Here is a 15,168-nt window from a genome sequence, read left to right on the forward strand (position 1 = left end):
CACATGTCTGGAACTTGACTCATCCCTGCCCCCCAGCACACCCCTCATTCCCATCCCTAAACTTGTATATCACACCACCTGCCATGCTCCTGAGCAAGAAACTTCACTCACCACTCACCCTCACACACCCCATAGTCACCAAATTCTGCCCGTTTTATTTTTGGCCTAATTCTAATTTCTGCTTCTAGGTTGGCGTCCACTACAGTCCTGTTGGAATGACTGGAAATCCGGATAGTTTTTAGTTTTTCTTCCTTTTGGCTGTATCTCAGCAGCAATTACGAACATGGATTCTCCAGCTGCCTTTGCTTAGCTTAGGGGTGCCCTGTCATTTTCTGTCTGGTCCATAGAATGGCTTCACATTGCATTTTCAGCTTCTAGTCCTGTGCATCCCATGGCGGGTAGGAGCCCCCTTGAAAATGCAGGTTTGGTCATGGCATTTGATGGCATATAGTCTTCCAGCGGCTCCCCATTGCCTACAATCTAAGATGGACAAACAATTCTTGATCTGCAAGTGATAGACATTGAGTTTCAAAAGATGCAGTTTATCTCCCAAGCCTCAGAGACTGTTGGAAGAGAGCGGATCTGGAGGATTGCGGGCACCAGCCACATCAAGAAGGCCACCTCATTCTTGGGCTTCTTTGGCACTTTGACTATCTGTGGTTGGTTTAGCTGGGCTTGGGACAGAGAGTTTTTGTACTAGAAAGCTGTTTCCCAGGTTTTATAGAGCTAACTTCTCAGTGAGATACAGTCACAGTCGATTTTATTTTGGATACCTCATGCTTCCTCAGCAAGGCAGTGAAGTGCTGTTGAGACTGTTACAGGGGAATTGACCCTCTGATCGGCCCCTCCAAACCTTGTATTTGAGGAAGAAATCCTAATGCCAGTACGGGGCTCCAACACAAAGGGCCTGCAACATTTCTCAAAAGAGGCACTACTGGCGTGTGGTACAGGAAAACACTTTGTAATGTATGAGTGTCCCACACATGCCAGGTGCTCCAAGGATTGGGGAATGGTACCATCCCTACCTAGGAAACCTTGGCTCCTGTCACTATTCCTAAGGTATTCTCCTTACTGAGAATATAATGAAGGACTGGATTAATTATGATCTGTCACTCCTGTTGCCTCTTCATCTTCTGTATTGATTGAGTTCAGACTGGAGTCACATTGCCTGTCTTTGAAATCAAGCTCCACCACTTACTGAGTATGACCTTGAATGTGGGCATGACCTCGGACAACTACTTAATCTCTCTGTGCCTCTGTTTTCTCATTTAAAATAGGAGATAGTAGTATTAATAACATCTGCCTAAAAAGATTTTTGTGCAGATGAAATAGGATAAAGCATGAAAGGTGCTTGCCATGACATCCACTTTCAGAGGCATAATGATTGTATGAGATGATGGTGGCTCCTGAGCTTAACATCGTACTTGAGTGACAAGTTGAAATCGACACTTAAAAGTGACTGCCCCAAAACAGAAAGGCAGCAGGGTCTATCAGAAAGTGGAGTGACCAGGTGGGAGTCAGTAGATTCTGTTTTGTCCACAGTCACAGTTACTGTGTAGCCTTGAACACGTCACTTCCCTTCTCTGGTGTTTGCTTTTACGCGGGCCTCTCACAGTTGTGGCCTCTCCCATTGCGGAGCACAGGCTCCGGACGCGCAGGCTCAGCGGCCATGGCTCACGGGCCAAGCCGCTCCGCGGCACGTGGGATCTTCCCAGACCGGGGCACGGACCCGTGTGCCCTGCATCGGCAGGCGGACTCTCAACCACTGTGCCACCAGGGAAGCCCCTGGTGTTTGCTTTCTTGATCTATGATACATTTGCCCTACGTGGTGTCCAAAAGACTGAATGGCATGAGCATTGCAAATGTGCTTTAAAACCTGTAGCATCTCACAAACAGTTTGATGATATGTAATAAGTAACTGATTATACATCGGTGTTCTACCTACCCCTGATTTGGAAACCCTCATCAGCCAACTGGGAGGACGCATTGAATGGGAACTTCTAGGGAGACGTATAAACCTGGGGAGCCCACCTGCGTGGTAAACACTGAATTGCCCTCTATCAGCCCATCCTGGCCAATGCGCCCCCCCAGTGGCATAGGCGAGGAGCCCTCAGGCATGCAGGTATCTCGTTAAGAGCTCACAACCACGGTCCTGCAGCTCTCCCTGCTGGCTTCCCGACACACCCTTCGCCCCTGCCCCGTTCCCTTCACGGTTGTCTGCTTGTCGCCCCACAGCAACAAAGGCGAGAGAAGGAGCTGCGGAAGCAGCAGGAGAGGGAGCAGCGGCGGCACTACGAGGAACAGATGCGCCGCGAAGAGGAGAGGAGGCGCGCGGAGCACGAGCAGGTACAGCTGGGGCCCCACAGGCGGCCCCGCGGGAGCGCCAGCACCAGCCGCCTCGGGCTGTGGGTCACCTGCTCCTAGGTGTGCTCAGGTTAAGCAGGTTTTTACTCTTTCTCAAGCAACTACTCTCACCTATTCAAAGACGCACAACCTTGGCAAAGCCCACTCGTTCAACCTGGCTTCCTCCCCAGGCCGAAGTCCCCTGACGCACCTGGATCTCGTGATTTTCCCAACCCTGGGCATCTACTTTGAAAGTAGCACTGGAGCGTGATAAACAAGCCAAGTGCTCCCCTTTCATCGCTTCAGAAGAGCTTTTCTACTCAGGCAACTCTGGTCTCCAGGACTTGGAGCCATCGATGCAGGCCCTTTCTCTCTTTGTTAGAATCACATTCTGACAGTGCAGTGGAACTGCAAGATGGTTCCGTTACAAAGGCAGTGCATGATGGCGCTCAACCATTATTTTACCCCTGCTGCTTGCACGGGGGCCTCTGAACTTTATAGCATTGTTAATTTCAGATAGCCCCTAAAGAGGGAACCTGTCATGAAAAGTTTTTAAATATAGCTCGGTTCTCCAAACCAAAGAGTAACTAACAGCGAAGTACTGAGCCATCTCAATCCGCTGCAGCTGCAGGTAGAGGGCTTGTGCTTTTGACTGCATTGAAACGCTTTTGCTTCGGTGCGGGGTACCTTTCCTGTTTAGTGAGGAGGTGTCTGGGTATTTTTTTCCCCCTCCTTCCTTCCACACTTCACTTGGCAGCTCTTGTCACCCTTGAAATTATCGGTTCTTTTTCTCTCTCTCTTTCTCTCGTTGTGTTCCTCTGAATTCTCTGCCACCTACCTCTCCAGGAGTACATCAGGCGACAGTTAGAGGAGGAGCAGAGACAGTTAGAGATCTTGCAGCAGCAGCTACTGCATGAACAAGCTCTACTTCTGGTAATGGGAAAGCCAAGCCAGCTGACCTGCTCTGTGTTCGTCGTGCGCGCACGTGTGTGTGTGTGTGTGTGTGTGTGTGTGTGTGTGTGTGTGTGTGGTCTCCTCTAACATGCCAGTCAGGAAGGAGGGGATCCTCCAAGCCTCATGGACCTGGAAAATCTCCTAAAACTTAATTCGTTTCCTGACCCAGTGTGCTGAGTCAATATGTTTAATGTACTTGTTATGCATTCTTTATTAACTCCAGCTATTTGTGAAACTTTAACATGAATCCAGCCTTATTATAAGTTCAGACTGTTTTTGAGACCCACTGTGTTTATTGCAGAGTAATGTTTGAGGTCATTTGCAACATGCTGGAATACAATCACAGCAAAGCGCCCTTCCTCCCTAAGAACCCGCTCAGCTCTGTAGTCATATTTCATTTGCAGGCTATTAGTTTTACCGTTACGATGGGAACATTTTGTGTTACCTGCTCAGGCGGCTTCCACTTGAAGTACTTTTTATTATTATTACTGCACTGCTCTCCAAATGAGCTTCTTGATGTATCTTTTTTTTTTTAACTGAACTTTTTATTCAGCGGCACTGTGATATTTTTTAGCCTGAACGTGGTTTTTGCTAATGGTTTCGTTGGTCCAAGTTTTGTTAAACAAAAGATGATTTAGGCAGTATCTTTAGGTACTTATTTCTTTTTGTACTTAATTGTACATGTTTGAATGATTTAATTACTAAACCAGAAAGTGGACGGTTCCTTATAGGGGTTGTGTGCTGACCATCCAAATGTCCTCATTATTGCCACTTTCTTGGTTACAATTCACCAAGGGCAAGTCACTTTGCAAAGGGTGGTATTCTGTAGGGGTTGCCATTAAAACAATAGTGTTTTCATTAAATGCCACATTCTGTGCAGATGCTAACCAAAGGCTGTAGTTTATCTCTATGGCACATCCTGATGTCCTCTTGTGGTTCTGTTGGTATTAAGGTCCTTTGTTATTTATCATCTCTTTTGGTTCCATTGCATGCTTCACTGGTACTGGCCAATGGTTTCACTGGCCAAGGTGATTTAGCCTTTTCTTTGTTCTCCTTTCCCGATCTGGACAGGAATATAAGCGCAAACAGTTGGAAGAACAGAGACAAGCAGAAAGACTACAGAGACAGCTAAAGCAAGAGAGAGACTACTTGGTTTCCCTTCAGCATCAGCGGCAGGAGCAGAGGCCTGTGGAGAAGAAGCCACTGTACCATTACAAAGAAGGGATGAGTCCTAGTGAGAAACCAGCGTGGGCCAAGGAGGTAAGTCAGCAAGCAAGTATAGCCTGTACCTGTGCTGTATTGGAGAAATTGGCCATAATGAGTTTCTCCAGTAGAAATAGAGAGTTAAACTAGTGCTGCAAAGTTGGAAAATAATTCATTATGAGACACACATGCTTTGCTTTGGGAAGAACTGTAACATTATTTCTGTACCTTAATCCATTCTTCTTTTTGTACGTAACAACAGGAAGTAGAAAATCCTTTTCCTTATTGGAATCCAATTGAGTTTGAGGCAGGAGGATTTTTAGTGACTTTTTCATGGAAGAATATGACTTAAGACTTAAGGAATTCTGGGTAGGATCATTTCCTATCCATACCTAGACCCTAAAAGTGACCATTAGTATTGTCACTAACATTCCATGTTCTGTGGTAACAGTGAATACACAGGTGGACCCAGACTTGTGATTGTGGTTCACTTACCGGGTCAGAGGTCATTTATATTTCATTTGCAAATACTTTCAAAGTGATGGTCCTTCATTTGCTTAACTACTAGACTAAGAAAGAATTTTCAGGAACTTGACTCTGTGATGAACTATTTAAAAATCTCATTAAAAATTATTTGAATAGTAGGAAAAAGAGGGTGGTAACCAAATGAGTAAGGCAAACAAACAAAATGATAACTCTCGCCAAGATCGACAACCCTTCTAGGAAGTCGCTGTGTCATCTCATATGCCTGACACCCGGGTTTTCAGTTCTGTCATCAGTGTGGCAACTAATGATTTCCTTTATTTTCTTGTGAGCATAACCAGTCATTTGAAAGGGTGATTTATATTACTCTGCATTTTCTTCTAGTATCTTCAGATATTTATAGCTAGAGCTTATTTCAAGTTATCTAGCCTACAATATTACCAGAACCTGATTTCTTACATAAGATCCTATTTGTATAATTTTTAATTTTCTGCTCTCTCTTACATATGTATAGAAAATGCTTGAAATTATGTTGTCCTAATGTTAATAATGGCTGTCTATGGGAAGTAGAAACTATAGAGTTTTTTTCTTTAAACTTTTTAATACTTTTATGTATTATGTTTTATGTATTTATGTTTAAATCCTTTATAATGATTTTATACTATTTTTACAAAACTAATAACCTTTAAAACTTAAAAACTAAATCTGTAGATAAAAGTCATTCAATGTCAACGTTTTTGATCACTTTCCCTTAGAATCTATGAATGCGATTTGTATTTACCTATGTCTGTAACAACTGCCTCTTTCTCCCAGGTCAGTAATTCAATTTTGTGATCCTACTCCCAGGTACAACACCAACCCCTTAATAACCCACGTGTTCTTCCAGCTAATCACAATCACTATGCTCTTAAACAGCAGCTGATGTGGTTCCTGGCTAGCAGAGATGTGTCACCTTCCTCCACTGCTAAACCATTCTTTAGCCACATCAAGCTGAAACCCTCAGCTAAGCCAGACTCACAGCTCATGATCATGGCAGGTATTGAGAGCCTGAAAAACTAGCCTCTCCTAAGCTAATGCCAGTAGCACCTGCAGAAATGAATGATTCCAGATCAAGACCCCTGTTTCAGCATCGCTCATGGAAGAAAGATGGACCGGCTTATCCTATTAGACTTGGTCTTGAAGAGCAACTGAAGCCTCAGCGAGCCTCAAGGACCACAGTGAGATCAACAAAGCGATCTCGCTCCCAAAGATGTAGCCCAGCTCAAGAGTCAGGACTTAAGTCATTTGTGTGTCCTCTCCCAGCATCTCCAAAGTGATGAGCCCCCAGTTGTCCATTACAGCAAGTAAGGAGGGCCTTAGAGACTCATGTGTACCTTGGGGCAGGAGGGGCATGAATTCATGCATCCATACAAGTACCTCGACTCCTCTAAGAAGTGCTGCATCACTAAATGACCTCTCTTTGATGCATGACCCCCTGACCTTCAGTGCTCCCAGCCCCAAGCATGAGCTTAGGAAAGGGACACCAACAGATCCCATTGGAGAAGACTATGATGCCTTGCAAAGCATACCAGAATTTCTTCTGTCCCTTGTGCAGCTCCCTCATGCACAAATGTACCAGCAAAGGGGGGGAAACATAAAGCAGTTTCCACTTTCTTCTTTCCACCTCTACCCAGCATGTTTTGATTTGAACTTAAACATTTTGACTTCATTATTTTCTGATTACTATTTGTCCTCATCATTAAATGTCCTGGCCTGTCCTCTCTCTTCAGAGCTAATTCACAGTTCCCAAGCTTTCAGAAGCCATGCCGTTCCTGGAGGCAGATCTTTGCAGATATCATCAGGGCAGTTTTGTAGACCTCTTAATTCCCCTGTGCTTCTCAGCCAGGCTCCTAGCAGTAAAGGAAACATAGCCAGTGGGAGTGCAGACAGCATGGCTGTGTCATCAAGCACACCCGATGTGAGGTTCCCAGGCCATCCTAAGTCTGGGCCACCTCTGGTGGGTGACATCTTCCAAGGTCCCTGGCTTCCTGACAGCTGGAGTTCTTCCTTTGGGCTTCATGGACTTTTAGACATGTGGGAACATTCTTTTAGGATTTTAGACTTAATCCTATCCTCCTGGGTGTGTTTAACATAATCCAGCTTCCAACTAACCACCTATCCTTGAAACAGTTCCCAAGTCTTAGAGTGGGTATTCATATTTTAGAAGAAAGATGAAACATTTAGATGACAGAATGAGTGACGGTGCTAAATTGGGGATTGGAGCAACTGGTATACAAATAAGTACAAATAATTGTCTGCTTTAGTTTAATTCATCATTTTTTTAACACCCACTTCTTAAAATGGGAATAAAAATGAGTGTGAGAATCCTTATCTTCCTGATCTCTCAATGATTCTAATCAGCAATATATGAACTTTTCTTCTAGAACTTTATTTACAGGTTTCTTTTCTTATAGTAGGAGGTAGATGGGGTTGAAAGTAGCCAGACAGTGAAATACATTTCAAGACTTTAGATATGGACAGAATTTCTAGCTCAGCAGTATCTTAATTATCAACCAATAAAAAGAACCTTGGTTAAACTCTCTTTTGGAGGTAGAATAAAAGGTACCATTTTCTTTTTCAAAGGCATCCTCTGCGAGGATATAATTTGAAAATATCCTCACCAGGGATGGGTAGGCAGCAGCTATACCATGGTCTCCTGTGATAGAGGGTCTGGGCTTTTTTGCCCCATATGCCATTGAAGACACCACCTGGCCATCTTCCACCCACAGCAGCCTCTTCTGTAATCTGCTGCCATATTTGTTTCCTAACTCAGCTCTATACCTTCTCATCAGGGTGGTTTTTCCTTCTTTGACTACTTTTCCATCCACTTACTTTTCCTTATTTCCAATCGACATTTTTTTCATTAGCAGTGTAATATTGTTATAATGTTTCATCCTCCGTGTTTTCGTTGCTTCATTTTGTAAAACATAAATCATCACATTTCTCATTTCCTTTCTTATTAATCTGTCGGATGTAGTAAGAACAAATGAAGATACTTGGTTATTGGCAAATCTTGAGCTCTTCTCTCTCTCCTTTTACCGAGTTTTCTAGTTGTCCTAAATGTTACATTGACTTTGATTTTCAGATTTCAGCCAGAAAGGAACATTAATGTCTCCATTAAAAGGAGGAGTGGGGGGGGGGGGGGTCTCACCCCTTTCAAATTCTCTGCCGTTTCTAGATTGGAATGGAAGTCAGATTTGTTTTGTGAAAACATCAATATGATATTCTGTTAAACATCAGCAAAATGTGAAGGTTTTTTTTCCCCACTGGCACTTTTTGAAAGATGGATATTCCTTTTCTTATAATGCCCTTTCTTTATAATGGTACAGATTCCTGTTTCTTATAATGGCATGTGATTGTCTCGGCCTGGCAACACTTTTTTTTTTATTTTCACCAGCACACAGCAGTGACAGAATGCTATGTCTACATGAGTGTTGCATGAGATGGTATTGTAATTTTTTTTTAAACACTTCATCATGTTCTTTCTCTCTGATTAATGCCAGTCATCTGGCCATGGTTTTATTTGGCAAGTGATGGGCCAGGATGTCTCTTTATATCCCATCAGCCCATTGGACTTTGAAATCCTTGTACATAAGAACTCTTCTCTACTTGTTTTCTCTGCTCTACACTGATGGTTTTTTCTTTTTATATGAATTATTTTATATATGAGGTCCCATATTACTATTTAGAGAGTTTATGGCTCTTTTCCCATCTTTCCTCAGTTTCTGCTTATCTCTCTTAAGATTTAGCGTGAGAGAGACCTGACAGGAAATAGGAAAGAGCTTATTTGAGTTCAAGTTCTTCCACTCACGGTCCTTGTGACCTGGAAGTCTCATAGTCTTCCTGAGGTGCAGCCTCCACAGCTGTACTTCCTGTCTCAAGGTTGGGAGGATCCTGGGCAACCATGTATGTGAATGTGCCATTGAAACTGTAGGCGCTGTACAAATGCAAATATGATTCAACATATTTCTCTTTTGCTCCCAAGGCCATTGTTGCCCACAAGGAATAAGTGTTTTGCCTGTGTTGTTTCTGGTTGGGATTTCACATGAGCAGTTCTCATGCATCTCCCATCTCTTCCACTTACCTCTCTCTGGTGATAGATGCACACTTTTTAATTTCCCATCCCAGCTTGCCAAAGATTTGCCTCATTACTTTTAAGTTATATGCTCCATTCACATGAGGATCTGTACTTTTCTGTGCAATCAGTGGTTAGGAGTAGATCTTGGAAAACTAGTCCGGGCCCTTATCTTTAGACAAGATTACATTTTAAGCATTCCCTATGAATGAGAGCCTCCCCTGTCCTCAAAGGTGCCCCAGAGAAGGGATAGCACCAGTCTTACTCAGCAGCCATCTCCCATGTGGTTTTGCCAAAAGACAGTGTGACTCAACTCTTCATGTACCCAGTGAGTGCAGGGTCAGAGTACCTAATGAGGACTTAAAAATCACTGGACTTCTTTCTCTTCCTCCAACATTGCCAGTAAACACAAAAATCAAATTGTTTTGTCCAGTTGGGGAAAAAATATTCCCATACGATTGTGTTCAATTCACCACATATTAGCTCTTAAGGCAGGCCTTCTAAGAGCTTCGTAAACCCCACAGACCCTACAGTCATAGAAAGTATTATTAAAACGCACCCATATGACATAGTAAGTATATTTTGTTGTCAACATTTTAAAAATTACTTCTATAATTTTGTTTTGAAATTCTCTCTCAGCAGCTATCATTCATTATTGCTAAGTGAGACACTGGAAGCTATAAATTTTTTTCAAATGTACAAAACAATTTAACAGTTGACATTGATATAATGTTTACACTTATACATGTTTCAATGTATTTTTATTTATTTTGAAATTTTTTCAAATCCTGTAATTAACGTGTTTCTTTTCAGGTCGTCTGTATTCATGCAACTTTTATATATCTCAAAGGCCTTAGACATCACTCTTTTAGTACCCAGTGGATAACACAGTCCTGCCTGGAGCAGAATTTTATTTCTGAGACCACAGTTATTTTTTCTTTCTCTCAGTAATGCTGTAATAAATAATATAGCATTTCTGTGGAGGTTATCCAAACCTCTCCAAAGTTATTTTAGTTTTGATGTTACAATGATCCTTTTAATAAGAAAAAAACCTGATTCTATAGTAAAATTGATCAGTCTCTCCTAGTATTGTTCTCTGTATTTATTGATAATCCCATCAAGTGTGAAATCCTTTGTTATAAATGTCTTGTTGTTATGGTCTAGCACCTTGACACTGTTGATCTGATGCTACTAGAACACTCTTTTTTGGTGGTGCTTAAGATATTTTACAACTTCTTGGCAGCAGGAGGTTGGAGCAAAGGCTCAGCTAATAGATTTTTTTTTTTTAGTATCATGAAAGGCAGACTGAAACATATCTTGATTGTAAGCCAGTTTTTAATCACAATACATTCTTAATCTGGGGGAAAACACCTTCTTTTTTGTCTCACTCACTGTTCAGTTAGTAGACATAAGATGTGATGAATCAGGAGACAGGCCTTTGCCCAGTAGCAAAATAAGCAGAAGGGCCAGCTTCCCCTTTGTCCACTTGAAACTGTTATTTGGATGTTTAATTGGATATATTTGCTCCAATACCCTTTGGTGCAAAAGCAACAGGCAGCATTATCTTCCTAAAGACTTTAGGACAAGATTTTCTTGAGACAAAGTAGCCGGATGCCTCATTGTTACACCTGTCACATAGATTTTCAAATTTCTTTGGACAAACTTCAACCCAGGAAATTTCACCACATTGGACTTATCCTGAAATAATCTGCCGAGTATAACAATAGATTATTCACACCATATATTTTGTGATGGCACAAACTGAAACATAGTAATGGTAGGATTTAGTATTAAACTAACTTAGAGAAGGCATAGCAAATGTTACTAGAAGTACATTAGTGATAGCTACACTTGACTAATCAAACCCTTTAACTGCCTGTGAAAATTAGCACCCCACTTTGTGCCCCATTCATTTCTAACAGCAGCTTTAGGGCCCGTGTGGCCCATGGTCCTATTGGAGACAAAGGTGCTGCCTTTACTGGAGCCTTGTTACTGGCAGTTGCCAAAAAATTCTTTATCTCAAATATAATTTCTTTGTTCAAGATGGAGTCTTGGGGGACAGACTTTCAGACTGTTATTTTTAATGTGCTGTTTCTGAATGTGGGTTTAAAACACTCTGAGGATATTTTACAGCTAAGAAAACAATAATAGCAAGTACTTTTCACTCCTTTATAATATTTGGTTCCTAAATGTCAGGTAATAAGTGGCTATAGTTTGGATAGCCAGGTATTTATCTGAAAATGAGTCCAGACCTCTTGGATTCCTGACCTCAGACAGCAATGGTTTGGATGGTTAGAGTTCAGATAGTGAGGGGTACTTATACATGTGATTTATCTATTTAATGATCTTCCCTGGAAATAAGAAAATGGTTAATATTTGACTAATTCCAATCATCTGGAAATAGTCACCTTCTTTTCAAAGAGTCTAATATTTGGAAAAGCAATACATTGCATGCCTAGGTCTCAGTTTATCTGTGGTTGTCTTTGCAGGACTTTCTCTTCTTTGTGGTCTTATCTCAAGTCAGGCTTTGTTATTTCCTTTTGCTCAGTGCAATAATAGCCCATTGTTGCTGATGCAATACTTTGCACACATACACATACAAAGTATACATGTTCTGGTTTATATTCCTGGCTTTTTGCAACTAATCTTATTTGGTATGTGGTAAGCTTCTGGGACGTGGAATTTCAAAACCAAAGTCAACTAGATGCCAATTGTATGTACCCTGCACAGCCACGGTCAGGGAAGAGGTGTTCAAATTACCACTAAGTAGAGGCAGGAGGGTGGTTTTCTACACTATGGCACATCTTAACATGTTTGTAGTTGATTTGAGAGTTTTAAAAACAGACTTATTTTGTGTATGAGACTGAGTCTGCCTCTAGGAAGATTCAAAATAAGGTAGGGAGGATGGGAAAGAATAGCTCTTTTGAATTTTCCTTTCAAATCAGGAAGTAAAATAGATTAAAAACAGCTCTTAGCTGAGACATACAAATATGTCTTGAGGACCTGCACGTGGGTTCCATGATACACAAAGATAGTGAGTCGGCAGAAGAGAGTTACGGATCATCAGGGTGGGGTGCATTGCCCCCGTGAATTTGGAAATTACAACTGTCAAATCGACCCTAAAGAAATAAAGGGCGGGACAAGGTGGACCTGGAAGAAAAGTGCTAGACCTCTTAAAGCTGTCGAAGATTTTAAATCATGTCTTGCAGTGTACATTTTGTTTATCTAAAACTTCCTTTAATTTGTCCTCTGCCACAGTCTGTCTGCAGCAAATAAGTTACCAAGGATAACTTTTGCCTGTAAAGAGAGCCTTCCCTGTAAAGCACTTCTGATCAGTTATCCCCTCTGGGCTGAGAGAGACTCTGCAGAAAGGGAATGACAAGGAAATGAAGTGTCCAGAAAGGAGAGAGGGTTGGAGGAGGGAGAGGAGAGGAGGAGTAGCAAGAATGAATGCCATGTGTGCAGAAACAGGCAGGAGGAGGGTAGAGGGAGGTAGTGGAGCCCAGGCTGGAATGGAAAGAAGGCGCCGGGACAGTGTATTCTAGAGAGCCGGGAGAGACACCCGAAAAGAAAGGGAGAAAAAGAGAGAAAAAGAAAATGATACGGGAAGTCAGTTTAAGACGGGCCAGGGCTTCCCTGGTGGCGCAGTGGTTGAGCGTCCGCCTGCCGATGCAGGGGACACGGGTTCGTGCCCCGGTCCGGGAAGATCCCACATGCCGCGGAGCGGCTGGGCCCGTGAGCCGTGGCCGCCGAGCCTGCGCGTCCGGAGCCTGTGCTCCGCAACGGGAGAGGCCACAGCAGTGAGAGGCCCGCGTACCGCAAAAAAAAAATTAAATAAAATAAAATAAAAGACAGGCCATGCTCACTGAGTGAGCTGCCTGAGAGGCCCACTTGCCCATGAGTAGGGCATGTGAAGAAATCAATGGCGGTGAGTACGCTCAGCTCATCCTCCTGCCAGCCCTCCTGTGTTCTTCCCTGCCCTGGCCCATGAGTCAGCTCAAAGCAGTTTTCTATTTTCCCCAAGCAATCGTAATGCCCGCTGTAGTTACCTCTCTCCCTCACTGACACCTAGCTTTGTGACCAATTAGCAGGACGGTGTTCCGACTAACACACGGTGAACTGTTAAGCAGATCCCTAATTCCCAGCCAACGGAATAGCACGAGATAATGGGTGATGGAAGGATGATGGCTTAAGTGTTCTGTGAGTTCTTCACGCTAGTATTTACTCTGACAGAAAGAGCTTTTTGCAAATTTCTGATGCAGAGCAGATAGGGAGAGCTTCAGCTTTCTAAAGTGATTTTGATCAGAGGGATGCAAAATGGCTGTGCAGGTGACTACAGAAAATCATAACTAGGAAGTAAATCAGCTTCCATCCATTGAGGTACTCTTTTTTCTTTCTTTCTTTTTTCATTTTTTGGCTTCTAGGTAGAAGAACGGTCAAGGCTCAACCGGCAGAGTTCACCTGCCATGCCTCACAAGGTTGCCAACAGGATATCAGACCCCAACCTGCCCCCACGGTCGGAGTCCTTCAGCATCAGTGGGGTTCAGCCTGCTCGGACACCCCCCATGCTCAGACCAGTAGATCCCCAGGTACATCCTCCCTTCATTCCACTGGCTTTTTTCAACAGGTGTACAGTAAAGTCTAATAAAAGCCCAGGGAATTGTAACATGGATTCAGGCATGGGTCCAGCCAAGTCATGGCTTTTAATATCAAATCTCTAGTAAGACAGGAGACCCCACTGAATGTGAAAGGCAGCAGAAGGAGTGAGAAAGAAAAAAGCACCATCCTTAACTATAAGCCAACCACAAAGTCACTTCTTGGTAAATTGCCTCTCTGGAGACCCGGGGGAGTTCCCGCCAGGTCAGAACGAGCATCCTTTTAGTTATAATTACCAAAACTAAAATTTGTGTAGACCTTTGATACGTATAAACTATTATATTATCTTTTGTTCCTTGGGATTTTCGCATGAGCCTGAAACTGGAAAAATTAAATGTACTAGGTTAAGTAAAATTGTGTCTTCTAAGCCAGTGGTTTTCAAAGTGTGATCACTGGGCCAGCAGCATAGCATCAGCCAGAAACTTGGTAGAAACGCAGATTCTGAGGCCCACCTCAGACCTACTGGTCAGCAACTCTAGGGTTGGGGCCTGGCAGTCTGGGGTTTAATAGCCTCCAAGTGATTCTGATGCACTTTGAAGTTTGAGAACCATTGTTTTAAGCTATTTGGAAAAGAAAAGAAGATATCTCCACTTTTAGATAAGGAGGAAGTTTCTGGAAGTTTTAGAGGATTTTATATATACCAAAAATGAAATAGGAATTGAAATGAAGTATGAAATTAGATGAAAAATAAAGGTAATATAGATGTTTTCACCCAAATGTCTTAAACTTTTTCCAGGTATCCACCTGTGTTAACACTTCCACAGAATATTCTGAGGTTACCTTTGAAATATGTAATGCTATTTGAACTGGAGTTTAAGAGTAGATACAATCAAGGAGTCTTGGTTTTAAGTTTGCCTTTAGTATATGAGGTCCAAGATTTTTCAGTACCAGCCAGCTTGGCACTTGTTTGTTTTTATTTGTATATAATGAGTCCAGGCCTAACCTTCCATGGGGTACTTTTTACTTTTTTAATAGAAATCATGCCAATTATAAACCATGGTTATATCAGACTCAATTTGCAACCATAACTGCTGCAAATTTCAAGGTTTCTTAAATTTTAATTTTTTTTTATACAGCAGGTTCTTATTAGTTACCCATTTTATACATATTAGTGTATACATGTCAATCCCAATCTCCCAATTCATCCCACCACCCCACTTTCCCCCCTTGGTGTCCATATGTTTTTCTCTACATCTGTGTCTCAATTTCTGCCCTGCAACTGGTTATCTGTACCATTTTTCTAGATTCCACATATATGCATTAACATACGATATTTGGGGCTTCCCTGGTGGCGCAGTGGTTGGGAGTCCGCCTGCCAGTGCAGGGGACGTGGGTTCGTGCCCCGGTCCGGGAAGATCCCACATGCCGCGGAGCAGCTGGGCCTGTGAGCCATGGCCACTGAGCCTGCGCATCCG

The 15,168-nt window shown here is 42.6% G+C and overlaps 1 protein-coding gene across 8 annotated transcripts in view; it reads left to right on the forward strand.

Annotated features, from left to right (window-relative positions):
* Positions 1 to 15,168, forward strand: part of TNIK (TRAF2 and NCK interacting kinase) — a 414,613-nt gene that overhangs the window by 335,271 nt on the left and 64,174 nt on the right. For 2 of the 8 annotated variants that reach the window (XM_007464716.1, XM_007464717.1), the window contains exons 13-16: positions 2,236 to 2,346; positions 3,190 to 3,276; positions 4,369 to 4,557; positions 13,522 to 13,686. In XM_007464716.1, the coding sequence (XP_007464778.1) occupies positions 2,236 to 2,346; positions 3,190 to 3,276; positions 4,369 to 4,557; positions 13,522 to 13,686 (552 nt within the window). The remainder of the gene's footprint in view (positions 1 to 2,235; positions 2,347 to 3,189; positions 3,277 to 4,368; positions 4,558 to 13,521; positions 13,687 to 15,168) is intronic. The other 6 variants (XM_007464720.1, XM_007464721.1, XM_007464718.1 and 3 more) reach the window with 3 other exon arrangements.

Source organism: Lipotes vexillifer, unplaced genomic scaffold (genome assembly GCF_000442215.2).
Source record: "Lipotes vexillifer unplaced genomic scaffold, Lipotes_vexillifer_v1.1 scaffold37, whole genome shotgun sequence".
NCBI classification, from domain to species: Eukaryota; Metazoa; Chordata; class Mammalia; order Artiodactyla; family Lipotidae; genus Lipotes; species Lipotes vexillifer.